The sequence below is a fragment of the Panthera pardus genome, unplaced genomic scaffold (assembly GCF_024362965.1).
Source record: "Panthera pardus isolate Hobbes unplaced genomic scaffold, ASM2436296v1 HiC_scaffold_10, whole genome shotgun sequence".
Classification (NCBI taxonomy): domain Eukaryota; kingdom Metazoa; phylum Chordata; class Mammalia; order Carnivora; family Felidae; genus Panthera; species Panthera pardus.
In genome coordinates, this window is record NW_026526655.1 from 70323998 (window position 1) to 70349114 (window position 25117).

A 25117-nucleotide genomic window follows, 5' to 3' on the forward strand; every position below is an offset into this window, starting at 1 on the left:
AAATAGGTTCTTTACATATCAGTGATTTGGGGAAATATTTAACCTGTGAGGAGAGATGTGAGCTATAATGTTAGGCAAAAAAGAAACATGAAAGGTAAAAGTGCAAGCATTCTACACCATATACAGACTTAACTCAAAATGGACCAGAGATCTAAACGTATGACCCAAAACTATAAATTAGAAGGAAATATAGGGAAAAGTTTTATGACATTGGATTTGGCAAGGATTTCCCAGATATGATACCAAAAGCATAGGCAACTAAAGAATAAGTAGACAAATTTGACTACATAAAAACTAAAATTTTCTCTGTATCAAAGGACACAATCAACAGAGTCAAAAGGCAACCAATGAAATGGGAGAAAATATTTCCAAATCATATATCTGATAGGAGGTTAATATCTAGAATATATAAAGAATTCATATAACTCAACAACAAAACATCTAATTAAACAAGGAGCTAAGGACTTGAACAATCATTTTTCTAAAGATGATGAACAAGTAGCCAACAAGCATATGAGAAGATGCTCAATATCACGAATTATTAGGAAAATGCAAGTCAAAAACCACAGTGAGATATCACCTCACACCCATTAGGATGGCTTCTATCAAAAACAAATAACCAAAGAGAAAATCACAAGTAGTGACAGGGCACCTGTGTGGATCTGACTTCGGCTCAGGTGATGATTTCGCAGTCTGTGATTTAAAGCCCCGTGTTGGGCTCTGTGCTGACAGCTCAGAGCATGGAGCCTGCTTTGGATTCTGTGTCTCCATCTCTCTCTGCCCGTCCCTGCTGACTCACTCTCTCTCTCTCTCTCTCTCTCTCTCTCTCTCTCTCTCTCTCTCTCTCGTCTCTGTCTCTCTCTCTCTGCCCCTCCCCTGCTTGTGCTCTCTGTCACTCTCAAAAATAAATAAACATTAAAAAAAACCCTACATCTGAGAAAATCACAAGCATTGGCAAGGATGTGGAGAAATTGGAACCTTTGTGCACTCTTGATGGGAATGTAAAATTATGAATTGCTATGGAAAACAATGTGGCAGTTCTTCTAAAAACTAAAAACTGGAATTACTGTATGACCCAGCAATCCCACTTATGGCTATATATTCATAAGTATTGAAGGTAGATTTCAAAGAAATATTTGCATTCCCTTGCTCATAACAGTGCCCTTCACCATAGCCATGAGATGAAAGCAATCATGTTGATCAACAGATGAATGGATAAACAAAATGTAGTATATACATACAATGGAGTATTATTTAGCCTTAAAAAGGAAAGGAAGTCTAACACATGCTACAACATGGCTAAACCTTGAGGACATTATGCTATGAAATAAACTAGTCACAAAGCCAAATACTGCATGACTTCACTTATATAAGGGATCTAGAGTATCCAAATTCACAGAAATAGAAGATAGAATGGTGCTTGCTCCAGGATAGGGTAGGGAGCAAATGTGGAGTTGCTTCATGTGTATAGAGTTTCCACTTTCCAAGATGAAAAAGTTTTGAAGATTGGTTACACAACAATGTGAATATACTTAACACTACTGAACTGTATACTTAGAAATGGTTAAGATGGTAAATTCCATATCATGATTTCTTTAGCACAAAAGAAGCATTTTAAAAAATTTTGGCAAAAAACAACCCAATTGCCCTGATTGGAAATCAATCTGTTCAATCAAAATTAATAAAATAATAGCATGTCATCTTTACTAAATTTTCTTATCTTTATTATCATCTAGTTATTACTAGGACATATGACAGTTGCCATTAATTTATTCTTATGCCTGCAGAAGATATAATATGGTCATATCTGAAAAAAATTATTAAATTCTTTAAAAAGTACAGGCATCAATTGTGAAAAAGTGGGACCAGGGTAGACAATGAAGAGAGAATCTAAGTGAGTAAGGGTAACTGAAGGGGCACTTGGTTATTTTTATTGGGCCTGTGGAAACTGACCAGACCTATCTATCCATCCATCATAGAGTTTCAGACTCAGTACAGTGTTGGCACTCTCATACTGTCCTTTTAACAGATTCACAAGTAAACAGGATCTGAAACCCATCTGGGTTTTTTTTATGTTTATTTATTTATTTTGAGAGAGAGACAGAGAGACAGAGACAGAGATGGGGAAGGGCACAGAGAGAGAGAGAGAGAGAGAGAGAGAGAGAGAGAGAATCCCAAGCAGGCTCCACACTATCAAAGCAAAGCCCGATGTGGCACTTGAACTCATGAACCCATGAGATCAAGACCTGATGGGAAACCCAGAGTCATATGCTTGAACGACTGAGCCACCCAGGCACTCCTGGAACCCATCATCTATCTTATCAAGGCCTCCAACATACTTGCCACTTCATGTTCATGTGTTCAGTATAGTGAAACAACTTAAATGTTTTGCAGAAAATCCACTCAGTTCAAGTCTTTTTGGACTCTCTTATGACAATTAGTAGGAGATTTAACACAGCCCTGGAGCAAGACCATAAATGTATATTGTTATACTTTCCAAGGGTATGTTTACTTCTGGCAATCCTTCTTGATAGTAATAGATACAAATGAACTTTCCCCATCAATAGTTGCATACCACATGCCTGAGGTCATGTCAACCTGCTCTAAGAAGATTCCATTTCTGACAAAGCAGTGGCAATTGATGCCACCATTTGGCTGAGTCTGTAATCATCCACAACTGTCCTCTATGATTTGACAATTTCTGCAAAGATGGCACTAATCTCTGCCATTTCCATCTAGTATCGCATGCAATACTGATTTTCATTTACTCTCATGGCCAAGACAAGTAGTTTGAGAGCCTTCTCACCCACTACAACTGTTCTTAGCCCCACAAAGACACCAATGTGAAGGTCCTGCTAATTACCAATTATATATATCTCTTGGTACTGTTCAGGGAGCAGGAAAATGATGAATGAGTGAGTCAGGTTCCTCAGCAACAGACTCTGAGACAGAGATTTGTGTTCAGGGAGGTTATTGAGGAAAACTGTCAGAAATAACACCCTTGCAGAAATATGGGCAGCAGCATTTGGTAGAGGGAGAAGTTTAATTATGGTACAGTTGCAGTAAAGACCTTCATTGATTCCAGAAGGGGCTTTGAAGCTGAGACCACCCTTCAGAGTTGAAAGAAATTGAAGCAAAGGGGCTAGGCCTTTATACTCCACTGATGGTTCATTGAATGCAAAATGCCATAGGGGAGATGGCTGCCTCAGCAAGAAACAGTTACTTTCAGGGGAAGGTAATTTCTGGGGAAGAATTCAGCTGTGGGACAATAGCAGGCAACACCCACAGCAACCAGAGAAATAAGCACCTCAATCCTTAAGAGGGGATGTTAGTGTTCGTGGTAATACCCACTACTAAGGTTATCAGATCTGGCAAGTAAAAAGCAATAAATAAACATATTGCATGGCATATCTATACTAAAAAGTTACTCATTACCCATCTAAAATTCAAATATAACTGAGCACTGTATATTTTATCTGTCCACCACACATGTATTAAAGGGAAAGTAGAAGAAGGAATTTCAAGGATATTAATGTATTTCTCCTTTTGTAACCTGATACTTTGTACAGTACTAATCTCACATGGATGTGGGAGACCAAAAATAAAAACTGGTAAACCCCAACAATTTTTGCTCTACCTACAATCCTGATTTGGTCTAATTACAGGGAATCAGTTGCTGCTCACTACATTTTGCTACTGGAATCAGAAATAAGCTTAGCAAGAACACTAGCAGTTTTCAGGAGGGTGGATTGTGGGAAAGAGAGCACCCAGTATACAGAGAGGGAAAGAAAAAGAGCAGTGGCAGTGGGAGTGAAAAAGAAGAAATGAGAAGAGACACCCCGAAGATAGATTCAAAGAATTTACTAACTGTCTGATGTAGAAAAACAGGATGTGAACAGAATCTAATAAAATTGTATGCTCTTGATTTTAGGTAATAGGAAACGAGAGGAAAAATGGTACAAGATACACATAAAACAAAAACATATTTGAAGGGAGAAATTATACATTTGACATAACATTCATCAAAATGTATAATATACGTGAATACATTAGCTAATATACTATACCAAGCTGCTAATATGGTCAAGTGATCATTTCCATTAAACATATTTCACCTGAGACTTTATAGATATTTTTAACCACCTGGCATTTCTACAAGCTGTGCACAGGATGTTACATTATACTGGTAATTCTATTAGCTATTAATAACTCTTACATACATATAAATCCTATAAACACTAATTTTCAAATTTAAAATCTTAATTGAATGAAGAGTTTATAAATTGTGTGTTTTTCTTCAATTGTAATTCCAAACTCGATTTTATTTAAAATAAATATCTATTTATGTTTTATCTACATTACTAAAGAAGTTCTTTTTTTAATGTTTATTTATTTTTGAGAGAAACAGAGACAGAGACAGAGAGCACGAAAGGGGAAGGGGCAGAGAGAAAGAGAGACACAGAATCTGAAATGGACTCCAAGCTCTGATCATCATCACAGACTCCGAAGCGGGGCTCGAACAGCTGTGAGATCATGACCTGAGCCAAAGTTGGACGCTTAATCGACTGAGCCACCCAGGTGCCCCACTAAAGAAGCTCTTAAAATGTGGAGCTCTGGCCGTTTTCTTTAATTACACCAAAGGAGAAACTACTACCCACATTACCTGCAGCAATGCTATCTTTATAACTGGCACTCTCCCCTTACCCATTTTATATTATGCTGCCAGTCGATTTTTTCCTGAACCATGACATCCAACACACTACACCTGCATTATTTTCTAATTCAGAATAATCAGTCCGGGAACCATTGATAGATCTATTGATTCTTTGTGTGCATCACAGCAGAATCCTGTATAGCACCCTCAGATGCTAGGATGTCTATCTACTTAGTATGGTCTGGGAGCGGAACAAATATTTAGAAAGTCAAAATAAGTAAGTTTTTTCTATTTTATTTCAAGATTCTAAAATGTAATGTTACATTTACACTCTGTGATGTTAATTTTGATCACCAGTGACTTAGCCACAGTTATTCTCTTCTGGGATTAAAATGGCCACTATAGATATCAGTAAAGAGAAGAAAATCTGACTTACCCAGTTGTGTTCACCAATCAGAAATCTCTTAATCACACTGTCCTGAATACCATGCCAAGTAAGAGAATATGTATATAATACACATTGATAAAATAATTAAAATAAACTTATTAAATTCTGTTTTTGTAGTATGTATTTTCCATCCAAAGGGAACATTCAGTATGTCACTGCAATTTTTTTAATTGTTTTTTTTTAATGTTTATTCATTTGTGAGAGAGAGAGAGAGAGCACAAGCGGGGGAGGACAGAGACAGAGGCCCATGAGACACAGAATCCGAAGCAGGCCCCAGACTCTGAGCTGTCAGCACAGAGCCCGGCGTGGGGCTTGAACTCACAAGCCATGAGATCATGACATGAGCCGAAGTTGAAAGCTCAACCGACTAAGCCACCCAAGGCGCCCCAGTATGTCACTGCAATTTTTATAAATTATTAAACTGTTAACTTTCAATTATCTGTGTGCAGATTATCACAAACATTAAACCCAAGATGGTTTTTTCCTGCAATGAGTATACTTTTAGGCCAACTTCCTGCTTTACTGAGTTTTCTTAAATGTGCTTAGTGAATACAAGTGTGGTTTAATTCATGACAGGACATTAGTAGCTGGTAAATATTCTACTGGGGAAAAATGTAATATAATGGCATTTCAAATCCAAGGAGAAATTATCTTTATATTCTCCTTTATCAATTTAGATTTTTCAAGTTTTTGCTCCCTTTAATTTGTGTAATGAAAATAGATTGCATAGCAAATCACTACACCCACTCAGGAAGTATAACCTTCCCAGACCTGCATATTTTCTGTGCACCACACAAAATGTCAGGCACTGAGTAGGTATACTTGCTGAAAGTTTACTCTAAATATTATGTCAATTCTCCTGTTATTCAATTGTTGGAGCTAAATATAAGATCTAAGAACTATGAATTCCATTGTAATTTAGTTACCTGACAATTCCTAGGAGGAAGATCCCTTACTTCTCAGCTGTGGTGGATTATTAAGAATTATCTCTGATTATTTTTACTTAAGATTACTTTTTTAACCAAAAGATGAAAAATATCATATACCTGTGTCTCACTAATAATAATTTCTGGTTAAAAATGAAAATGAAGTAATAAGGAGTGTACATTAAATTGTGGTGTAAAATCAAAACCACAATGAGATACCACCTGACACCTGTCAGAATGGCTAACATTAACAACTCAGGCAACAACAGATGTTGGCGAGGATGCGGAGAAAGAGGATCTCTTTTGCACTGTTGGTGGCAATGCAAGCTGGTGCAGCCACTCCGGAAAACAGTATGGAGATTCCTTAAAAAAACTAAAATTAGAACTACCCTATGACCCAGCAATTGCACTACTAGGCACTAATCCACAGGATATAGGTGTGCTGTTTCAAAGGGATGTATGCACCCCCATGTTTATAGCAGCACTATCAACAATAGCCAAAGTATGGAAAAAGCCCAAATGTCCATCGGTGGATGAATGGATAAAGAAAATGTGGTGTATATATATACAATGGAGTATTGGCAATCAAAGAGAATGAAATCTTGCCATTTGCAACTATGTGGCTGGAACTGGAGGGTATTATGCTAAGTGAAATTAGGCAGAGAAAGACAACAATCATATGACTTCACTCATATGAGGACTTTAAGAGACAAAACAGATGAACATAGGGAAGGGAAACAAAAATAATATATAAACAGGGAGGGGGACAAAACAGAAGAGACTCATAAATATGGAGAACAAACTGAGGGTTACAGGAGGGGTTGTGGGAGGGGGGGATGGGCTAAATGGGTAAGGGGCACTAAGGAATCTACTCCTGAAATCACTGTTGCACTATATGCTAACTGATTTGGATGTAAATTAAAAACAAATAAACAAAAATCCTTTGAAAAAAAATTGTGGTGTAGTAATAACTATCAAGACTTAATGTAAATCTTATGCCAGGCACTATTCTAAGTATTTTTCCCTTAATTCTCATAAGAACTTTATGAAATATATTCTAATGTTACCCTTACTTTATTTTTTAAATTTTATATTTTTTAAATTTGAGTATAGTTGACACCATGTTACATGAGTTTCAGTAGTGTATAACATAGTGATTGGACAAATTTATACATTATGCTATGTTCACACGTATACCTACCATCTGTCACCATACAACACTGTGACGATATCATTGACTATATTCCCTATTCTATTCTGCACCTTTTATTCCTGTGACTTATTCCATAATTGGAAGCATAGGTCTACCACCCCCTTTACCCATTTTGCCCATCCCTCCACCCATCTCTGCAGACATCGGTTTGTTCTCTGTACTTACAGTTCTGATTCTGTTTTTTGTTTGCTTGTTTATTCATTTATTTTTTTAGATCCCACATATAATAATTCTTTATTGGTCTGACTGAATTCATTTAGCATAATACCCTCTAGGCCCATCCATGTCATGACAAACGGCACGATCCCATTCTTTTTTATCACTGAGTAATATTCGTATGTGCGTGTGTATGTGTACGTGTGTGACCTCTTCCTTATCCATTTGTGTATTATAGATAGTAAGGTTGCTTCCATATCTTGGCCGTTATCCCTATCTTCTGTTTAAACGTTTATTTATTTATTTTGAGAGAGAGAGTGAGCAGGGGAGGGGCAGAGAGAGAGAGGGAGAGCAAGAGAATCACAAGCAGGCTCCACACTGCCAGCACAGAGTGCAATCATTGTTATCCTAATCTTAACAGTTGAGAAAACTGAGGTGCAGAGAAGTTAACTGGCTGAAGTTTTCATAGCAAATAAGGGGCAGAACTCGTATTTAATCCAGTGCTGTTTGGTTTCAGAGTTCATTCACTGAACTGTCAGACCATACTACCTCCCTGCTGACTTATTTGATCTTCTTCCTATTGATGCCTCCACCTCTCACATATATCTGAGTGAAACTAGAATGTCAGTTGTCTTTAACTTTCTTTCAGTGAAAGAAAGTTACTTACTCTGACAACATAGGCTGGACTAGCTGCCCTTCCTGTCCTATTGTCCCCTCTCATGTAACACCTAATGTGCCGGACTGTCATAACTTTTTTTTTCTTCATTCCCCAATTGATAGTAATTCCTGAAGCAATAATTACGGAAAGACTGGCATACAACACAGTGTCTGGAATATGTATAGTAGAGATTCATTACATGTCTGTTGGATGAATGGATACTTCTCATTGTTTTTAGGTCTGCCTGGTGGCATTTCAGGCTGCGTTAAAGAAATCATATCCACAACCCACCACCGCCACCATGACTCTGATATCTACTTTTACAATTCTCCAAATTGTGACAAACTTCATATTTCTCTTTTAAATACTTTAAGAAAGCATAACAAAAACTATCCCAAGGGGGAAGGGCCTTACCTTCTAAATCTTCTTTCTCAAAGTGTGTTTTGAGAATAGAACGAGTTCCACCTCTATCCACAACTGCCTCTTCATCATTTCTCTGTAGAATGGGAAGAAAGAAGATTAAATGACATTTCATTTGTCTTTATCCACAGGGATACTTTCCAAGACCCACTGTAGATGCCTGAAATCACACTAATACCAAACCCTATATAAACTATGTTTTTTGCTATGCATACATACCTATGATAAAGTGTAATTTATAAGTAAGGCACAGTAAGAGATTAACAATAAGAATGAAATAGAGCAATTATAACAATAGCCTATAATAAAAGTTATGTGAACATGGTCTCTCTCTCTCAGAATATCTTATTGCACTATACTTACCCTTTTTGTGATGACATGATATGATAAAATGCCTATGTGATGGGATGAAGCAAGGTGAATCATGTATGTAGGCACTATGACATAGCATTAGCCTACTATTGACCTTTTGATGGTATCTCAGAAGGCAGATCATCTGCTTCCTGGCCATAGTAGACCTCAGGTCAATCACAGATAAAAGTGGACTAGTGCACATATATTCCCATAATTCCCTTAATTTCAGAAAATAAACTATAATTTAAATCCAATATTTTAGGGGTTTAAGTCAATCACTCAAATGTAAACAACTTTCTATTTGATTATCGAGTGTTAGTTTAAAAAGGAGATTAAAATTAAGTTAACCACATATTCAGAGAAGAATGTCATTTGACTTTCCATGAAATCGAAGGTAGTCAAACATTCCAGTTGCCATCATTTGTTAGTGAAATGAAAAACAGAAAACAAACAGTTATCCTGTCAATTTTGTAACATGCATTTTTTTTTATCTCTGATAAAGAATTCTTGTTAACAAGATGACATTTGGACTATGCAAGGAAAATATGGAAATCATTAGTATTAACGCCACTAATGCTATGGCAAGGTGAAATAATTTCACTGCCATTTAAAATGGGGTTGGGGGGAGGGGAGGGTTGGTGATGGGTATTGAGGAGGGCACCTTTTGGGATGAGCACTGGGTGTTGTATGGAAACCAATTTGACAATAAATTTCATATATTGAAAAAAAATAATAAAATAAAATAAAATGGGGTTGGGGGATCTAATGTCTTGAAAGCAATTACCAGCAATTATTAGGTAAACTACAACTCTAATTACTTTGCTTCAGTCTAATGCATTTTATTCAAACTAAACTTTTAATTATAATCCTCTACATTACACTTTCTCTACACAGTCTCTCTCTCTATAGAGAGAGATAAGGTTTTTTGTATTTTGTTTTAGGTTTTTGGGTTTTTTTTGTTTTGGGGGAGTTTCTTTTACTTATTTAGAATGGCTGGATGGAGGTTCTCTCTTCTGAGCAGTGTACATACGCTGAAAACAATATACTCACTGATTTGGTATTCAATGAAATAATGGGGGGGAGGGGAAAGTATAATCCATTAAACCATGCAGGAATGAACAAAATACAAAATAGTGAATGAAGTGAAAGATTATTTCCACATTTTATTTGATTGTGAATATCTGTATAAAAATTGCTTTAAAAGTGAACATTGGGGCGCCTGGGTGGCGCAGTCGGTTAAGCGTCCGACTTCAGCCAGGTCACGATCTCGCGGTCCGTGAGTTCGAGCCCCGCGTCAGGCTCTGGGCTGATGGCTCGGAGCCTGGAGCCTGTTTCCGATTCTGTGTCTCCCTCTCTCTCTGCCCCTCCCCCGTTCATGCTCTGTCTCTCTCTGTCCCAAAAATAAATAAAAAACGTTGAAAAAAAAAAAATTTAAAAGTGAACATTGAACACAAAGGAAAAGAGGTAGGAAGGGAAAGGAAAGAAAACAAAAAGGTAGGCTAAAGATGAATAAATCTTCCAACATGTATTTCTAAGCCTGTTCTAGTATATGACTATTAGAAAAAATTAAAGATTTCTGTTTCTTCTTCGAAAGCTTTAAATTCCCATACATAACCTTGATAAAGATTTGGCCTCCATGTTTTAGAAATCAGTATTGTAAACTGTAGGATTACAGACTAAGGACCTATTCAACGTAGAAAGATCAGCTCTCCTATGCTTCACACGCATCAAGACACACAGTAGAAAAACATGGTTAATAGTCTGTAGTCCTGTGTCTTTCAGACAACATGGGCTGAGACAGGTCAGGGCAGTGCCTGAAATCAGAGTGAAAGAAACCTATACTACAAATGAGGGAAAACACGAAAATTAAGATATGATTCAGAGCCTACTGTTACTGTATTTGGCAAAGTTTTAAAAATCTGTTGGTTTGAGCAAAACAGCAATAGATAAACTAAAGACTTATATATTTATATAATTTTCCTGAACTAGACAAATGCAAATTGCAGCCTCTCTAGAATCTGTTCCTGATATGTTTACAAATTACATTTATCCTCTGTTCAAGACATATTCAAATATATGTCACATTGGAATATATCTCTGCCCTCCAGGGTGTTAGGAAGAATGCCAAAAGCTAAGTCATGCATCTGTGTTCAGAGGTCAGAAGAAGCATTATTCCGCCATATATTACAGTGGAAGCCTTTTAAAACAATTGCATAATGGGAAGTTTTATACAGATGTTTCCCCCTGTATATAAAATATTCAATTCTTATTTCAAGGGCCTGAATCAATTTTCAACTTATACAAAACAGTTTTCTCCTTACTTATATACATTACATATACTATTCACGTACAAAAGATAATTCTACTGAACAGTTAATGTTAGGATATTGAGATAAAATAAAATTTTGCAGACGTAGAAGTGGAATATAAATAGGAAATAATTGGTTATTTAATTACAATATGAATTACAAGCTGAAGTGCCCTAATTTTAACGTTTCATTGATAGAAAGAAAAGAACTTGAAGCTAGACTATGAACGTAACTCAATGTAAGTGACTCATTTTGCAGTTTCATAGAACTTTAAATACTCTCCAGATAGACCATAGAAAAATCAAATGTCAAATGTCTGATCTTTTAGGTTGAAAATTCCCAAGATACAACTTAATACTAATACATATAGTGAAATTCCTCTACTGTGGAGATAGTTCAAAAGATTATTTCAATATTACTGAAGACTTTTTAACAGAGTACTCCCCTTCCTCCCTATGACCAAGAGCAAGTAAGCATGGGTGTGATGAATGAAGACAATGCAGGGACATGTGACACTGGGCACCAGACTGTGCGGTAATCCCAAATACACCAGTAAGAACATTTCTAATTCATTTTGTATTGCTACCCTTTTTAGATTTGTTGAACATCCAATACATTAATGTACCCTAATATCCATATGTATTTACTTACTTAGAACAAAGTCTAGCACCAAGAGAAAACACATAAATCTATTGCATTGCCTCTCAAGACAATTTACCCTTGCTACACTATTGGGTAAACATTTATTCCAGTATATAGTATAAGACAATGTTTTAAAATTTGGGGGTGGGGGGCATGACCCATAGTGAGAAATATATATTCAACACAGTCACATATTCATATATATGTTATCAAAACAAAGTTTCACAAACCAACATTTACCCTTACTATAAACAATGTGGTATGATATTTTCTATTCCAGGATATTCTGTTTCATTTAAAAATACTAGTCACTATCCATTAAATTTATTTCAGTACTTAAAAATTAGTGGTACGGATGCCTGGATGGCTCAGTCGATTAAGGGTCCTACTCTTGATTTCAGCTCAGGTCAGGGCCTCGCGATTCGTGAGTTTGAGCCCCTCGTGGGCTCTGGCTGACAACATGGAACCTGCGTGAGGTTCTCTCTCTTCTTCTCTCTCTGCCCCTCCCTGTTTGCACTCTCTCTTTCTCTCTCTCTCCCAAAATAAATAAATAAACTTTTTAAAAAATGAGTTATGACCTGTTATTTGAAAAACACTGGGATAGACTATGACCCTGGGACAGAGTAACAGCAATTAGTTCACACAGAAATCACATCTTAAATCCATTTACATAGGCCTCTAACTAAATGAACAAATAGTAATACTATATTTTTCAAATCAATATTTTAATTTTTGAAGTTTCTGTCATGTTAAGTGTAGGGACACATTATATAATTACATATATATCTTTTGATGAACTATTTTCATTTTTTTTTCCCAACAAGAGAGTAATGGTTTGCTTTTCCTAGTTCCACTTAAGTACTTTTCTCCATGCCTTCCCAAGAAAGAAGGAACAAATAGTACTATCTAAGATCCTCTCCAGTTAAACTCTGCTTATGACTAAACTGAACTTGTATTCAACTATTTTAAGAGCAAACACCATATAACTGACATAACCAAATACATTTTATAATTTTCTACAATTTGATTACTTCTAAACCTTAATGTTAGAAGTGTCTTAATACACTTGTGTTGAATCCAAATGTATGTAAATGTAAATTGGGAATATTTCTACCTCCAAAGAAAGTCTTTAAAGGGATTAGTTTGCTGTTATTATTTTTACTGAACAATTACTAGAGAGCAATAATGGAAAAAAGAGCTTTCTAGCTCAGCTCTCATATTCGAAGTGACCTTGAACCAGTACAGTCTCTCATGAAAGAGCAATTAACATGGGCTAGCACATTTACGTGTTAAAATATTTAGGAAAAAATATCAACAATTTCTTCTATAATTGTTTGTAAATATCATTAAGCTCTCTATGAGTGTACAAAAATGCATTTTTTTCCTGATTTACCATAACTCTTGAGCACAATATCCACAGAAACAAACTTTTCTAATTTTATCAAAATCTAACAGTTAATCCCATGAGCAGAACAACTCAAACTTTTCATGTCCTTTTGATAATTCTCATCTCATTTGAGAATGAGTTAATAAAAGACAGAGCAGTTCATTTTCATTTCAATATTCTTCCCTGGACTATTTATCATATTAATTTTTTTAAAGCAACCTATCCTTCAATAAGTGGGGCTGGGAAAACTGAACAGCTATGTGCAAAAGAATGAAACTGGACCACCTTTTAACACTACACACAAAAATAAATTCAAAATGGATTAAAGACCTAAATGTGAGACATGAAAACATAGAAATTCTAGAAGAGAACACAGGCAGTAATTTCTCTAACATTAGCCATTATAATCTGTTGGTCTTGAATTTGCTCACCAAGTTCTCAAAAAATGTTATTTATTTTCATTGTTATTTATATTATTATTTGTATCACTGGGGCCACAGAAATAAATGAGACATGGCTGCTTCCCTCAAAGAGCTTATAGACTTCACCTTCAGTACAACACACAATGGCATTATTAAATTCATACAGGGGATGTTCAACCGTAACAGTTATTATTTTTCTCCAAGAAAGTAAAGACTCCATTAAAAAAGACATGTGAGCTGATGTTTAAAAGATCAATGTATCTTTTCCAGGCAGACAAGAGGACAAAGTAGAAGTTCAGTTGCAAGTATCAAGACAAGAGACTACTTATTTGAATAAGGGTGAAAGGTATTAGTTGAACCCAGAGCAAGACTGACTAGATAATAAATTACGGAACTACTGATTTTGTTCTCCTAACAATCCAAATGTCTGGAAAGAAAACCTCTAAAACCCAGGATGAGATTGAAAATCTTTTTTTTTTTTTAATTTTTTAAACGTTTATTTATTTATGAGAGAGAGAGAGAGAGAGGAAAAAAAGAGATAGAGGGAGGGGCAAAGAGAGACAGAGACATAGAATCAGAAGCAGGCTCCAGGCTCCAAGCTGTCAGCACAGAGCCAGAGGCGGGGCTCAAACCCACAAACCGTGAAATCATGACCTGAGCCAAAGTCGGATGCTTAACAAAATGAGCCACTCGGACACCCCAAGTTTGAAAATCTTGATATAAAAAAGTAGGACTTCTAGAAATTAGAAATTTATATATATATACACATATAAACTATGTATATTTATATATATACACATTTATATTTATACTTATATGTACTTACATATATAATCCTTAAAAACTCCACATATATTTATATAAAACTCTCTCTCTCTCTCTCTCTATATATATATATATACAGTTAATATATATATGTATATATATATACAGTATATATATATATACAGTTAATATATATATACGTATATATATATGTGTGTGTGTGTGTGTATATATATATATATATATATATATATATGTCCATATATATTCCTTAAGGTTAAAAATTCCAAAGATGGGCAAAGCAGTAGACTGGACAAAGGATATAAGAATTAGGGAACAGGCAAAAAGATCTGAAAAAAATCACACAGAACATAGCATAAAATGACAAGGATATGAAAAAAACATGAAATAGGTAAGTTTTAAAATGAGGATAATACGATGAAGTCCAACATATACCTAAATGGATTTCCAGAAGATAAGAATAGAGAAAATGAGGAAGAAGTACTATTTGAAAATAATAGGTAAAAAAATTCCAGAATTGATAAAACAGGATTCAGGAAACACAATGAATCACAAACAGGATAATTAAAGAACAATTAACACCTCCGCATATCATGTGAAACTGCAGAATGACACATTGTTACAGCAAGAAGAGAAAAAAAAATGATTACCTACAAATGAATGACAAACTAATAAAAATAGACCCCAGAAGACAGTAAAATAAAATCCTCAGAATATTAAGGAAAAATCATTATAAATCTAGAGGTGGATACCCAGTTAAATTATCATTCAAGAAACACCCTTCTGACAAACAGAGAGAGAATTTATCACCAAGGCATCCTTTGTAATGGAATTTCAAAGTATATACTTTAGGAAGAAAACCAATGACCCCAGAAAAAAGGTCTCCGATGCAAGAAGGAATCCCAAGCCAAGAAACTAAAGGACATAAACAAATATAAAGAAAATAAAAATAAGATGAGTTTAAAAATCAACTTCATGATTTCTAAGACCATTTCTAATTACATTTTTTAAAAATTTTTTAATGTTTATTTATATTTGAGAGAGAGAGAGAGAGAGAGAGAGACAGTGCATGAGCAGGGGAGGGGCAGAGAGGGAGGGAGACAGAATCCGAAGCAGGCTCCAGGCTCTGAGCTGTCAGCACAGAGCCAGACGTGGGGCTCGAACCCACGAGCTGTGAGATCATGACCTGAGCTGAAGTTGGATGCTCAACTGACTGAGCCACCCAAGCGCCCCTCTAGCTGATTTTTTTTTTATAAATATTAAGTTGTTTTCTACTTTAGTGTAAGTAAGGGTCATTTTTGGTCTCTATTCATGTAGTTATCCGTGCTTTATCCTAAGATAATAACATTTATAACTCTTCATCAATACCCTTCTCCACTCCTGCCACCCCAAATCCTGATAGTTTCACTGACATACTAGAGAGTTGTGATATCAATTAGTATTAATTCTAAGAAGAGGATAAACATCTACATATACACTTTAAAATACAATTAGCAATTTTTAGTCTCTCCATAGTGAGTAAAGACTTGTTCCTTACAACTTTGTAAGAATTATGAAATTAGAGCACTACATAAATATTAGCCTTCTCATCACAAATTAGGACAGTTCTGAGTTGGCCTATATACACAAAAGTCAATTATATGAATTATTTAAACAGAAATAAGCTCATAGTACCTGACTTATACCTGAATTAGACTTGAATACTGAAAAATTTGCAATCTGAAGATAGAAAGAAAGTTTCCTAATAGAAGCAAAATCAACAAATCAAGGCAGAGAATGGGGATAGTAAAATAATATTTATAAGCAACATGGAATAATTCAAAGATATTTTTAGATAACTAAAAGGGTACTGAGGAGTAAGAAACAAAACATTAGAAGATGAACTTTAGTGATAAGAAAACAAGCAGTGCAAGGAGACACTTCAAGCAAAGTAAGCAAGTCTAACCAGTTTGGTGGTTTTTTTTCTTTAACCCCAGTGATTGTTTTTCGGTGGTATGCTTTACAATGTCATAGGCAAAGTGGTAATAATCTGAGTAGTGATGTAGTTTTAAAAAAAATGGCTTTTGCTATATTTAATACCCATTTTAAGCAAATTGATTTTCCTATACAAATGCCAAAAATGTGGGAAAGCCAATGGAGAGGGCCACTTTATTTACTTCCCACTTTAGATCTAAAACACCAACCAACCAAAAACACTTGTGCTCTTAAATTTTCTAATTATCTAAAAATTCAAGGGATATATAGAAAGAAAATATAAATACCCTAGACATGGGGAAAATGTAATTACATTAAAAATGGGAGATGAGATAAAGGCAAAGAATGAGTAAAAATGTGTACAGCTGACCACTGAACAACAGAGGTTCGAACTGTGTAAGGCCACTTATATGCAGATTTTTTCAATAAATACAGTAAATGCATTTTCTCTTCTTTATGATTTTCTTACTAACATTTTATTCTCTCTAGCTTACTTTATTGTAAGAATACAGCATATAATATATATAATATACAAAATATGTGTTAATTGACTGCCTATGTTATCAAATAAGGTTTCCAGTCAATAGTAAGCTATTAGTAGTTAAGTTTTGGGGGAGTTAAAAGTTATGCATTTTCAACTGTGTGCGGAGGCTGGCGCCCCAACCTCTGCTTTGCTCAACTCTCTTATGAAGATGGATTACTTCTTATGTCTCCTCAACTACTTATTCCCTTCACAAGACCAAAGACTATTATCTGAATTAAACTGATTTTTGATTGAGATGTGAGAATTTATTCTACTACGTAGAAGAACCAAACTCCAATTATTAGAAATATATGTGAATTATCTGTCCCTCTATGTATTATTATAATAGAAACAGCCAAAACCGATTTATAGCTAGTATTATACCTATAAATGTTTATTGTTTATTAAACTTATGGTAACAATAGGCACTTAGAAAAGGTCCAGAAGAGGAAGCAGCATAGCAGCTAAGAAAATCTCTAAAACCAGACCACCAGGATTCATATCCAGTTCTGGTACTTACTACTTACTTAGCCATGTGACTTTAAGCAAGTTCTTTCTGCCTCAATTTCCTCAAATGCAAAATAGGGATTATAGTGTTTACTTTATATGATTTTTATGAAGATTAATATAAAGCATGCTAACATGCTTAGAACAGTACCAGGGAGTTCTATATTAGTGTTAGTTAGGTAAATACACTTTATCTTATATAATCCTCCCAACAGTTCTAGAAGATAGATATTTTTATCCCTATTTCAAAGATGAGAAATCTGAAGCTCAGTTAAGACAGGTTAAATAATTTGCCCAAGAGTAGTTTGTTCAACTAATATGAGGTAGGGTTAGGATTTGAATCAAATTTTATATGGCTTTAAAATTCATGTTCCTTCTACTGTGTCACATACTGATTCATTTTCTTAAAGCTTAGCCATTCTTCTCCCGATTTTTACATACCACATAAATAACATTAACAATAACAAATTTTGGGTAGAAAAAAATTAAATAACATTCAAGCCTTCTTTCTGAAATCTTATAATTTTCTACATTCTCCTCTAATCTATAGAAAACAAATATGCAAAAGCAGTTATATATTTTGATTTTTTAATCCTAAAGTATGGTTATTACTAGTGCTCACAATATCATGTTGTCCTCTTTCTCCTCCTGGGCTACAAGAAGAGTATTATACATATCCCAGGCCCTTGTAGTAACTAGTGTTGCCCAAAGGGACATAATCAAAGTGATGGTGTATCATGTCTGGACCAAAGTACAGAAAAGTGAGTGTGATTTCTCCATGCTCTCTCTTCCCAGGTGTAGAGACCAAGGAGATCAGGTGATCCGGTGGTGCAGTTATCTGTAAAAATCACTGAGCCTCTGTCAGTCTGAATTCCTGAGCAACTGCATGGAAGAGAAGTTCCCAGTCTCAGCCCTGACCCACATTTATTGTATTTATTGCATGAAGCCAATGAGATTTTAGAGCTGTTACTGCAGCATAGCTTGGTCTATCCTAACAAGAAAACATTTTTTTTTTAATGTTTATTTATTTTTGAGACAGAGAGAGAGGAAGAGAAAGAGCATGAGCGAGCATGAGCGGGGGAGGGGCAGAGAGAGGGGGACAGAGGATCCGAAGTGGGCTTAGTGCTGACACCAGATGCAGGCTTCAAACTCACGAACCGTGGTATCATGACCCGAGCCAAAGTCAGACACTCAACCAACTGAGCCACACAGGAGCCCCAAGAAAACATTTTTATATTTATACTTCCTCAAATTTATACTTTCTAGTGATTACATATTTTATTGTTGATGTCATATAGTTTAGTGTTTAGTTAAGCCTTCCTGTAGTATTGGTCACTTAGATTTTTATCTAATTTCTCACTAATGTAAATAATTTTTCATTATTCATATTTATAGAGATTAAATGATGGAAAACTTAAGCATAGAGATAAATTACTGTATTTACATCAAAACAATGAGCACGACTGGGTAGTTATTTAAAAGTACTCCTTTAAAATGCAACAGAATAGTAGAATGTGCTTTTTTATGAAATAAAGAAAGGTCTTAAAGGAAGAATTTAAGAAAAAAGTAGTAAAGAAGATATTCGTTGGTGCCAAAATAGCTAAATGAGAGCAGAGATTTAAAAATGAAAAGGGATGACAATAATGGAACTGTGAGAAAAACCAATGGAAAACATCCAAGAGAAAGGGTCAACATTATGGGGACAGAAAGAATGGGAAAAAATGTAGATGCAAAGTTTATATAAGAATTTATGTTTATTTTCTTAATAGTAATTTGGAAAAATGATAGTAACTTGGAAAATAATACTTTAAAATGTGTTGTATATGTACCTTATTTATGTTTATGTATCTCTAACTTTCCTCAGAATTTTCAAGGAAGGGGAATTAGGAGAACAAAGAAAGACATAAGACTTCAAATTCTACAGAAAGATTATATCTCATAACTGAGTCAATCAAATAATTGGTAAGCAGCCAGATATATTTAGCTATCACTATCCTAACATCAAGTAACTGAGAAGTACTGATTGCCATTATGTTTTGAAGAAGATACATCTTTATGGCAAAAATCTATAATTTATATGTGAAACAATGTCTTGTAGCCAGATATTTAGTGTTTACGGTTTATCCCAGCTTAATTTTATTGTCCTTGGTTCCTAATTTTGTCATAGAGGTTATTTTACAGAACAATTTCAATTGTGTAATTTTAAAATAGACATACGGTAAGCCTTCCAATCAGAAGCCAAATCTGTCAACAGGTCTATTTCATAGTCCCTGAGATTAAACCAGAGGGCGTACAATTTAGAAATAGACAATGGAACTCAAGAGTTCAGCAAAATAAGCTGTTAAAGATGGGAGGACTTTAAAATTTTTAATGTTTATTTATTTTTGAGACAGAGAGACAGAGTAGGAGCAGGGGAGGGTCAGAGAGAGGGAGACACAGAATCTGAAACAGGCTCCAGGCTCTGAGCTGTCAGCACAGAACCTGACTCAGGGCTCTAACCCGCAGGGCTCAAACCCAGCAGCTACAAGATCATGACATGAGCTGAAGTCCGACACTTAACTGACTAAGCCACCCAGGCTCCCCAAATATGGGAGGACTTTAAAATGTCATGATACGACTGATTTTATAAGGAGCTATAGAGTTTTATGAAAGAACCCCTGTCTATAATTTATATAGAGATTTATGTAGTTTACAGAAGTGAAATAACCAGGAAAGTTCAATCATTCCTTTATCATTTGTTCATCAATAGTTAAGACTCATATGACTACTGCTATAGACTATATGTTTGTGTCTACCACTCAATTCATATTTTGAAACCCAACCCCCATTGTAAGAATATCTGAGGGTGGGGTCTTCGGGAGGTAATTAGGTCATTAAGGCAGAGCTCTCATAAAAGGGATTAATGCACTTATTAAAAACACCCCAACAAGCTCCCTTAACGCCTCACACTGTATGAGGACACAGGCAGAATATGGCATCTATGAGTGAGGAAGTAGGCCCTCACCAGTCACTGAATCTACAGAAGCCTTAACCTTAAACTTCTCAGCCTCCAGAATTGTGAGAAATAAATTCCTGTTTATAAACCACACAGTTAATAGTATTCTTTGTTACAGCAGCCTGAATGAACTACGACAATTGCTAATAATAATGGCCACAGACAATATTCGATGCTTTTCAAACATCATCTCACTAAACTCTATAGGATATTATCCCCAGTTTGCAAATGGGAAGCTGAGGCTCACAGTAATAAAGTAAGTTTTGCAAGACTACAGAGCTAGTGTCAGAAGCAGGATTTGAACTTTGATCTAACTCCCAAACCCATGTTCTTTGCCTCAGCAAAAATTCAGAAAAGAAGTTGAGCCAGTTTAAACTTTGAAGAATAGTTTTTGAAATAGTGTGGAGGACAGGAAATGAGGCAGTAAGATTAGCACATACAAAGACATAGGAAAAAATTACACTTAATTAGAAAAGCCCAATTGTTTGATATGATTATCATAGTACAAGATACCCAAGAAAGCATAAAAATGAAGCTGGAAAGTGAGGGTGTATCTACATAATAAAGATCTTGGTGTGACTCACATTATTTCCCATCATATAAGCAAAGATTATGAATTATTTTATAATTTAATGCCTTTTAAAATAATTGTTTCTCTGCACAGGAGAAATACTTTAAGCACGGACTCATACATATGGTTCAGAAATGAGAAGCCATCTGATTTCAAACTACTGTGAATTATCTTATGGAGGATATAATATGGCTTTCTAAATCTTAGCTTTTCAGCACAAGTGTCTCTTGCTCCTGACCTCTTCTTCAAGAGAACATTAGACAAAGCCAATAATAGGTCCTTAGTAGGACCTATTCAAGAATAGTTCTTGAAATAGTGTGGAGGACAGGAAACGAGGCAGTAAGATTAGCACATACAAAGACATAGGAACCTATGCTTAGGTTCCAAAGCATAGGAAGCTTAGGAAGCTTAGGTTCCTATGCATAGGAACTAAAAGCATAGGACCTATTGCTATTGCCAGGTAGCAATAAATTATTGAAGGTATATATAAAACTTATTGAAGTGACATAAATTAACCCTAATATATTGTATCCTTCTTTCTTGAAAATCAGTTAGTATTTCTTTTGAAAAAGACCAACAATTAGGATCAGAAATAGAAAATGTAAACACAGGGCACTCAGTCGGTTAAGTATCTGACTCTAGAGATCAGCTCAGGTCATGATCTCTAGGTCCTAGGATCTAGCCCCGTGTGGGGCTCTGCGCTTAACCTGGAGTCTGCTTGGGATTCTCTCTCTCCCTTTCTCCCCACCCCCCTCAAGCTCTCTCTCAAAATGAATAAAAATTAAAAAGAAAAAGAAAATGTGAACACTAATCCAGATCTCCTTTTCCTTAGCAGCAAAAAAAGTTTTTAGCTTCAAGAAGTGATTGAGAAAAGCAAATTTAAAAAAGAAAAGAAAAAGTGAATACATCTCATGTATCAAAAGCTAAGCCCTCTATCTAATCCAGTCATACAATTTATTGAGAAAAAAGAGTGCAACATGGGAAGGTTAGGAGTAGATACACATGTGAATGAAGAAACTGGATTTGTATTTAATATAACAGAATTTCATATTTTAAAAAATCTGTGATTTATTTATTCTTTCATATAATCTGTGACAGCTGGTTCTTCATATAATAGAAGCAATGAGAGACATTTTTTTGGACAATCAAAAGAGAAGATTCAATTGAAGAAAGGCATTTGTAATGAAATAAAAACAATGCTTTCTATTTTCATCAGTTGTTGATGGTTTGATCAAACAACTAACAAGCACAATTTCTTTTTTGTTTTACAAGTACAATTTCAATTCATAATACCATTTATTAAGTGACTAGAAATGTATGTCTTCATGATACATCAATTGTCATTGTATTTAGGATCTCATTATTGTTACCTAATCATAACTACTATATGTCAACATACAGAAGAAAAATAAAAATATCAGCGCTTTCCTATGTGGTAAGCTTCACAGCTTTTTTGCCATTTGTTATGAATATAGTTTAAAATCAAGTTCAATAGTATAACAGATTATCTATGAAAAAACAAAAAGTATGCCTTAAGATGTGATTCTAATTCTATTTTGTTGGCATTAGCTCTTCCCACTCTTCCAGTGAGAAGTTCCAATCTTATGCTTCCCAGGCATATTCATAGAGGTCATCTGATGCAATATCTCCCCAACATAGGAATACCATTTACGATATCACAATGTCTGATTTTTGCTTGAACAAATCTAGTAATAGCTAAGTACGACATAAGTAAAGCCACTCCATTTTTGGAAAGTGATAATGTTTAGAGATATTGTAAGATTATAAGACCACCTTTATATTCTCAGGATCGATCTATCTATCATCTATGTATCTAAAACAAATGGGATGAAATCATGGCAAGGCAGACTTTGATCTCATTCATTCACTGATTCATTCACTCACAAAATTATATATATAATTATATACTAATATAATATTAATTGACAATTACTTAATAAATTAATGATGCCTCATATAATTATATATATAATTTAGTGAATGACTGAATGAGACCAAAACTGCCTCCCTATGATTTCAACCCATTTGTTTCATTTTTGTTCCCATTTTGGAGCTATGTTACTATTGGTAAGAATGCAATAATACCACTAATGCTTAAACTGAATCTTAAAAGGACAAATGGGATTATCAAGGTGAATAAAAAGAGCATTCCAGGCAAACGTCACAACTTGTACAAAAGCAGGTGGTATCAGTGACTTCAAAAGATATACATCCCCAGTCTTTTTCATGACAGGTTTTTTTCTTTAGATATCCCATGATTATAACATCCTGATGAAGAAAGCATTAATACTGCGACTTTTACTGTAATTTTTTGTATGAGGAAAATAAGATACATTCAAGTTTTCCAGCAAGGCAATAGTAGAGCTAGAACTAGAACTAAAATTTTGGCTTTTCTGATGGCCATTTGAAGGGTCAGTCACTAGATAATTCTAACTCTACATTCTGAAACTGTTAGTCCCTAGCTGTCCAACTTTTCTCAGCACTGCTTGTAATTACAGTAATAAGAACTAACAACAACAACAACAAAGGTTTTGTAGGGTTTGCAATGTGCCAGACACAGTGCTAGAACTTTACAGACATTTATTCATTAGGAATCTTTAAAAACCAATGAGTATTCTGAGACTTAAAGAGGCCCTGAAACTTTCCCAGAACCCTCAGCAATTAAGGGCTATAGACCGGTTTGAAGCCAGGTCAATACTCTTAACCAATATGCTACATTGCAAAGGCATTATATTAGTTATTCATAAAATCTAAAATTCCTTAATTTAACTTTAAAATACTTAAGTCTGGTTCAACCTATTTATGGTACCTATTTATGTACCTCAGGTAATATAAATTCCTAATGGTGTCCAAAGTAGCATAAGCCTTATTTTTCCATGAACTTGTCATACTAATTCCCTATTTTGTTATTCAACAAAAATGTATTAAGTAGTTACCATGTGCCAGGCAATGTATTTGTATTAGCTTTAAAGAAAAAAGAGGGGCGCCTAGGTGGTTCAGTTGGCTAGGAGTCCAACTTCAGTTCAGGTCATGATCTCACAGTCTGTGAGTTCGAGTCCACAGTGCAGAGCCCACCTCAGATCCTCTGTCCATCCCTCTCGCTACCCCTCCCCTGCTTGTGTTCTAGATAAATAAATAAATAAATAAACAAATAAATAAATAAATAAATATAAATAAAAGAAATGAGACGCTGTCTTTGCCCTTAAACTGTTCATAGTCGAGATAGGAAAATCAATGACTACAATGTAGAATGCGTTGTGCTTCAATTAAGGTAAATACTGGGATCCAGAGGAACATTAGGGAAAATCACCTAATTCACTCTAAAGGAATAGGGAATGTTTCAGTTGCAGGCAATGCTTAATCTAAGTAAATTTTGTGGCATAATAGTTAGCCAGGCAAAAACAAAGAGAAATGAGGGGCCAAAGGCATTATAGGCAAAAAGGAGAGCATTTTAAAGGTTTGAGAGAGTCTGTCTCTAGCTAACTAATAGAATTTAGACTGAGTTTAATTAAAGATGGTTAAGTTTAAATGTCACTTCCTCATAGGGGCACCTGGGTGACTCAGTCCGTTAAGCGTCTGACTTTGGCTCAGGTCATGATCTCACAGTTTGTTGGTTTGAGCCCCGCATCGGGCCCTGTGCTGACAGCTCAGAACCTGGAGCCTGCTTCAGATCCTGTGTCTCCCTCTGTCTCTGCCCCTCCCCCACTTGCTCTCTCTGTCTCTCAGAAATAAACACTAAAAAGAAATTTTTAAATAAAAATAAATAAATAAATAAATAAATAAATAAATGTCACTTCCTCATTCCTCAAAAAATTACAAATAGAATTACAAATATGTTGCAGTAATTCCACTTCCAGGTATATATATCCAAAAGAAATAAAATCATGATCTCGAAGAAATATCTGCACTCCTATGTTCATTGTCACATTATTCATAATATCCAAAATAGGGAAATAATCTGAGTCCAACATAGGTAAGTGGGTAAAATAAATATAATGGAATATTATTAAGTCATGAGAAAGAAGGAAATCTTGCCATTTGCGACAGCAAATGTGGTTGGATGGACTGAGGGCATTATGCAGTCAAATGCTCTACCACTGAGCTATACCCCTGGGACTGAGGGCATTATGCTAAGTGAAATAAGTCAGACA

At 35.1% G+C, this 25117-nt stretch overlaps 1 protein-coding gene across 7 annotated transcripts in view; it reads right to left on the bottom strand.

The window, feature by feature from the left end:
• Positions 1–25117, bottom strand: part of SLC4A10 (solute carrier family 4 member 10) — a 294893-nt gene that overhangs the window by 180675 nt on the left and 89101 nt on the right. For all 7 annotated transcript variants that reach the window (XM_019457640.2, XM_019457673.2, XM_019457667.2 and 4 more), the window contains one exon: positions 8470–8551. In XM_019457640.2, coding sequence (XP_019313185.1) covers positions 8470–8551 — 82 coding nt within the window. The remainder of the gene's footprint in view (positions 1–8469; positions 8552–25117) is intronic.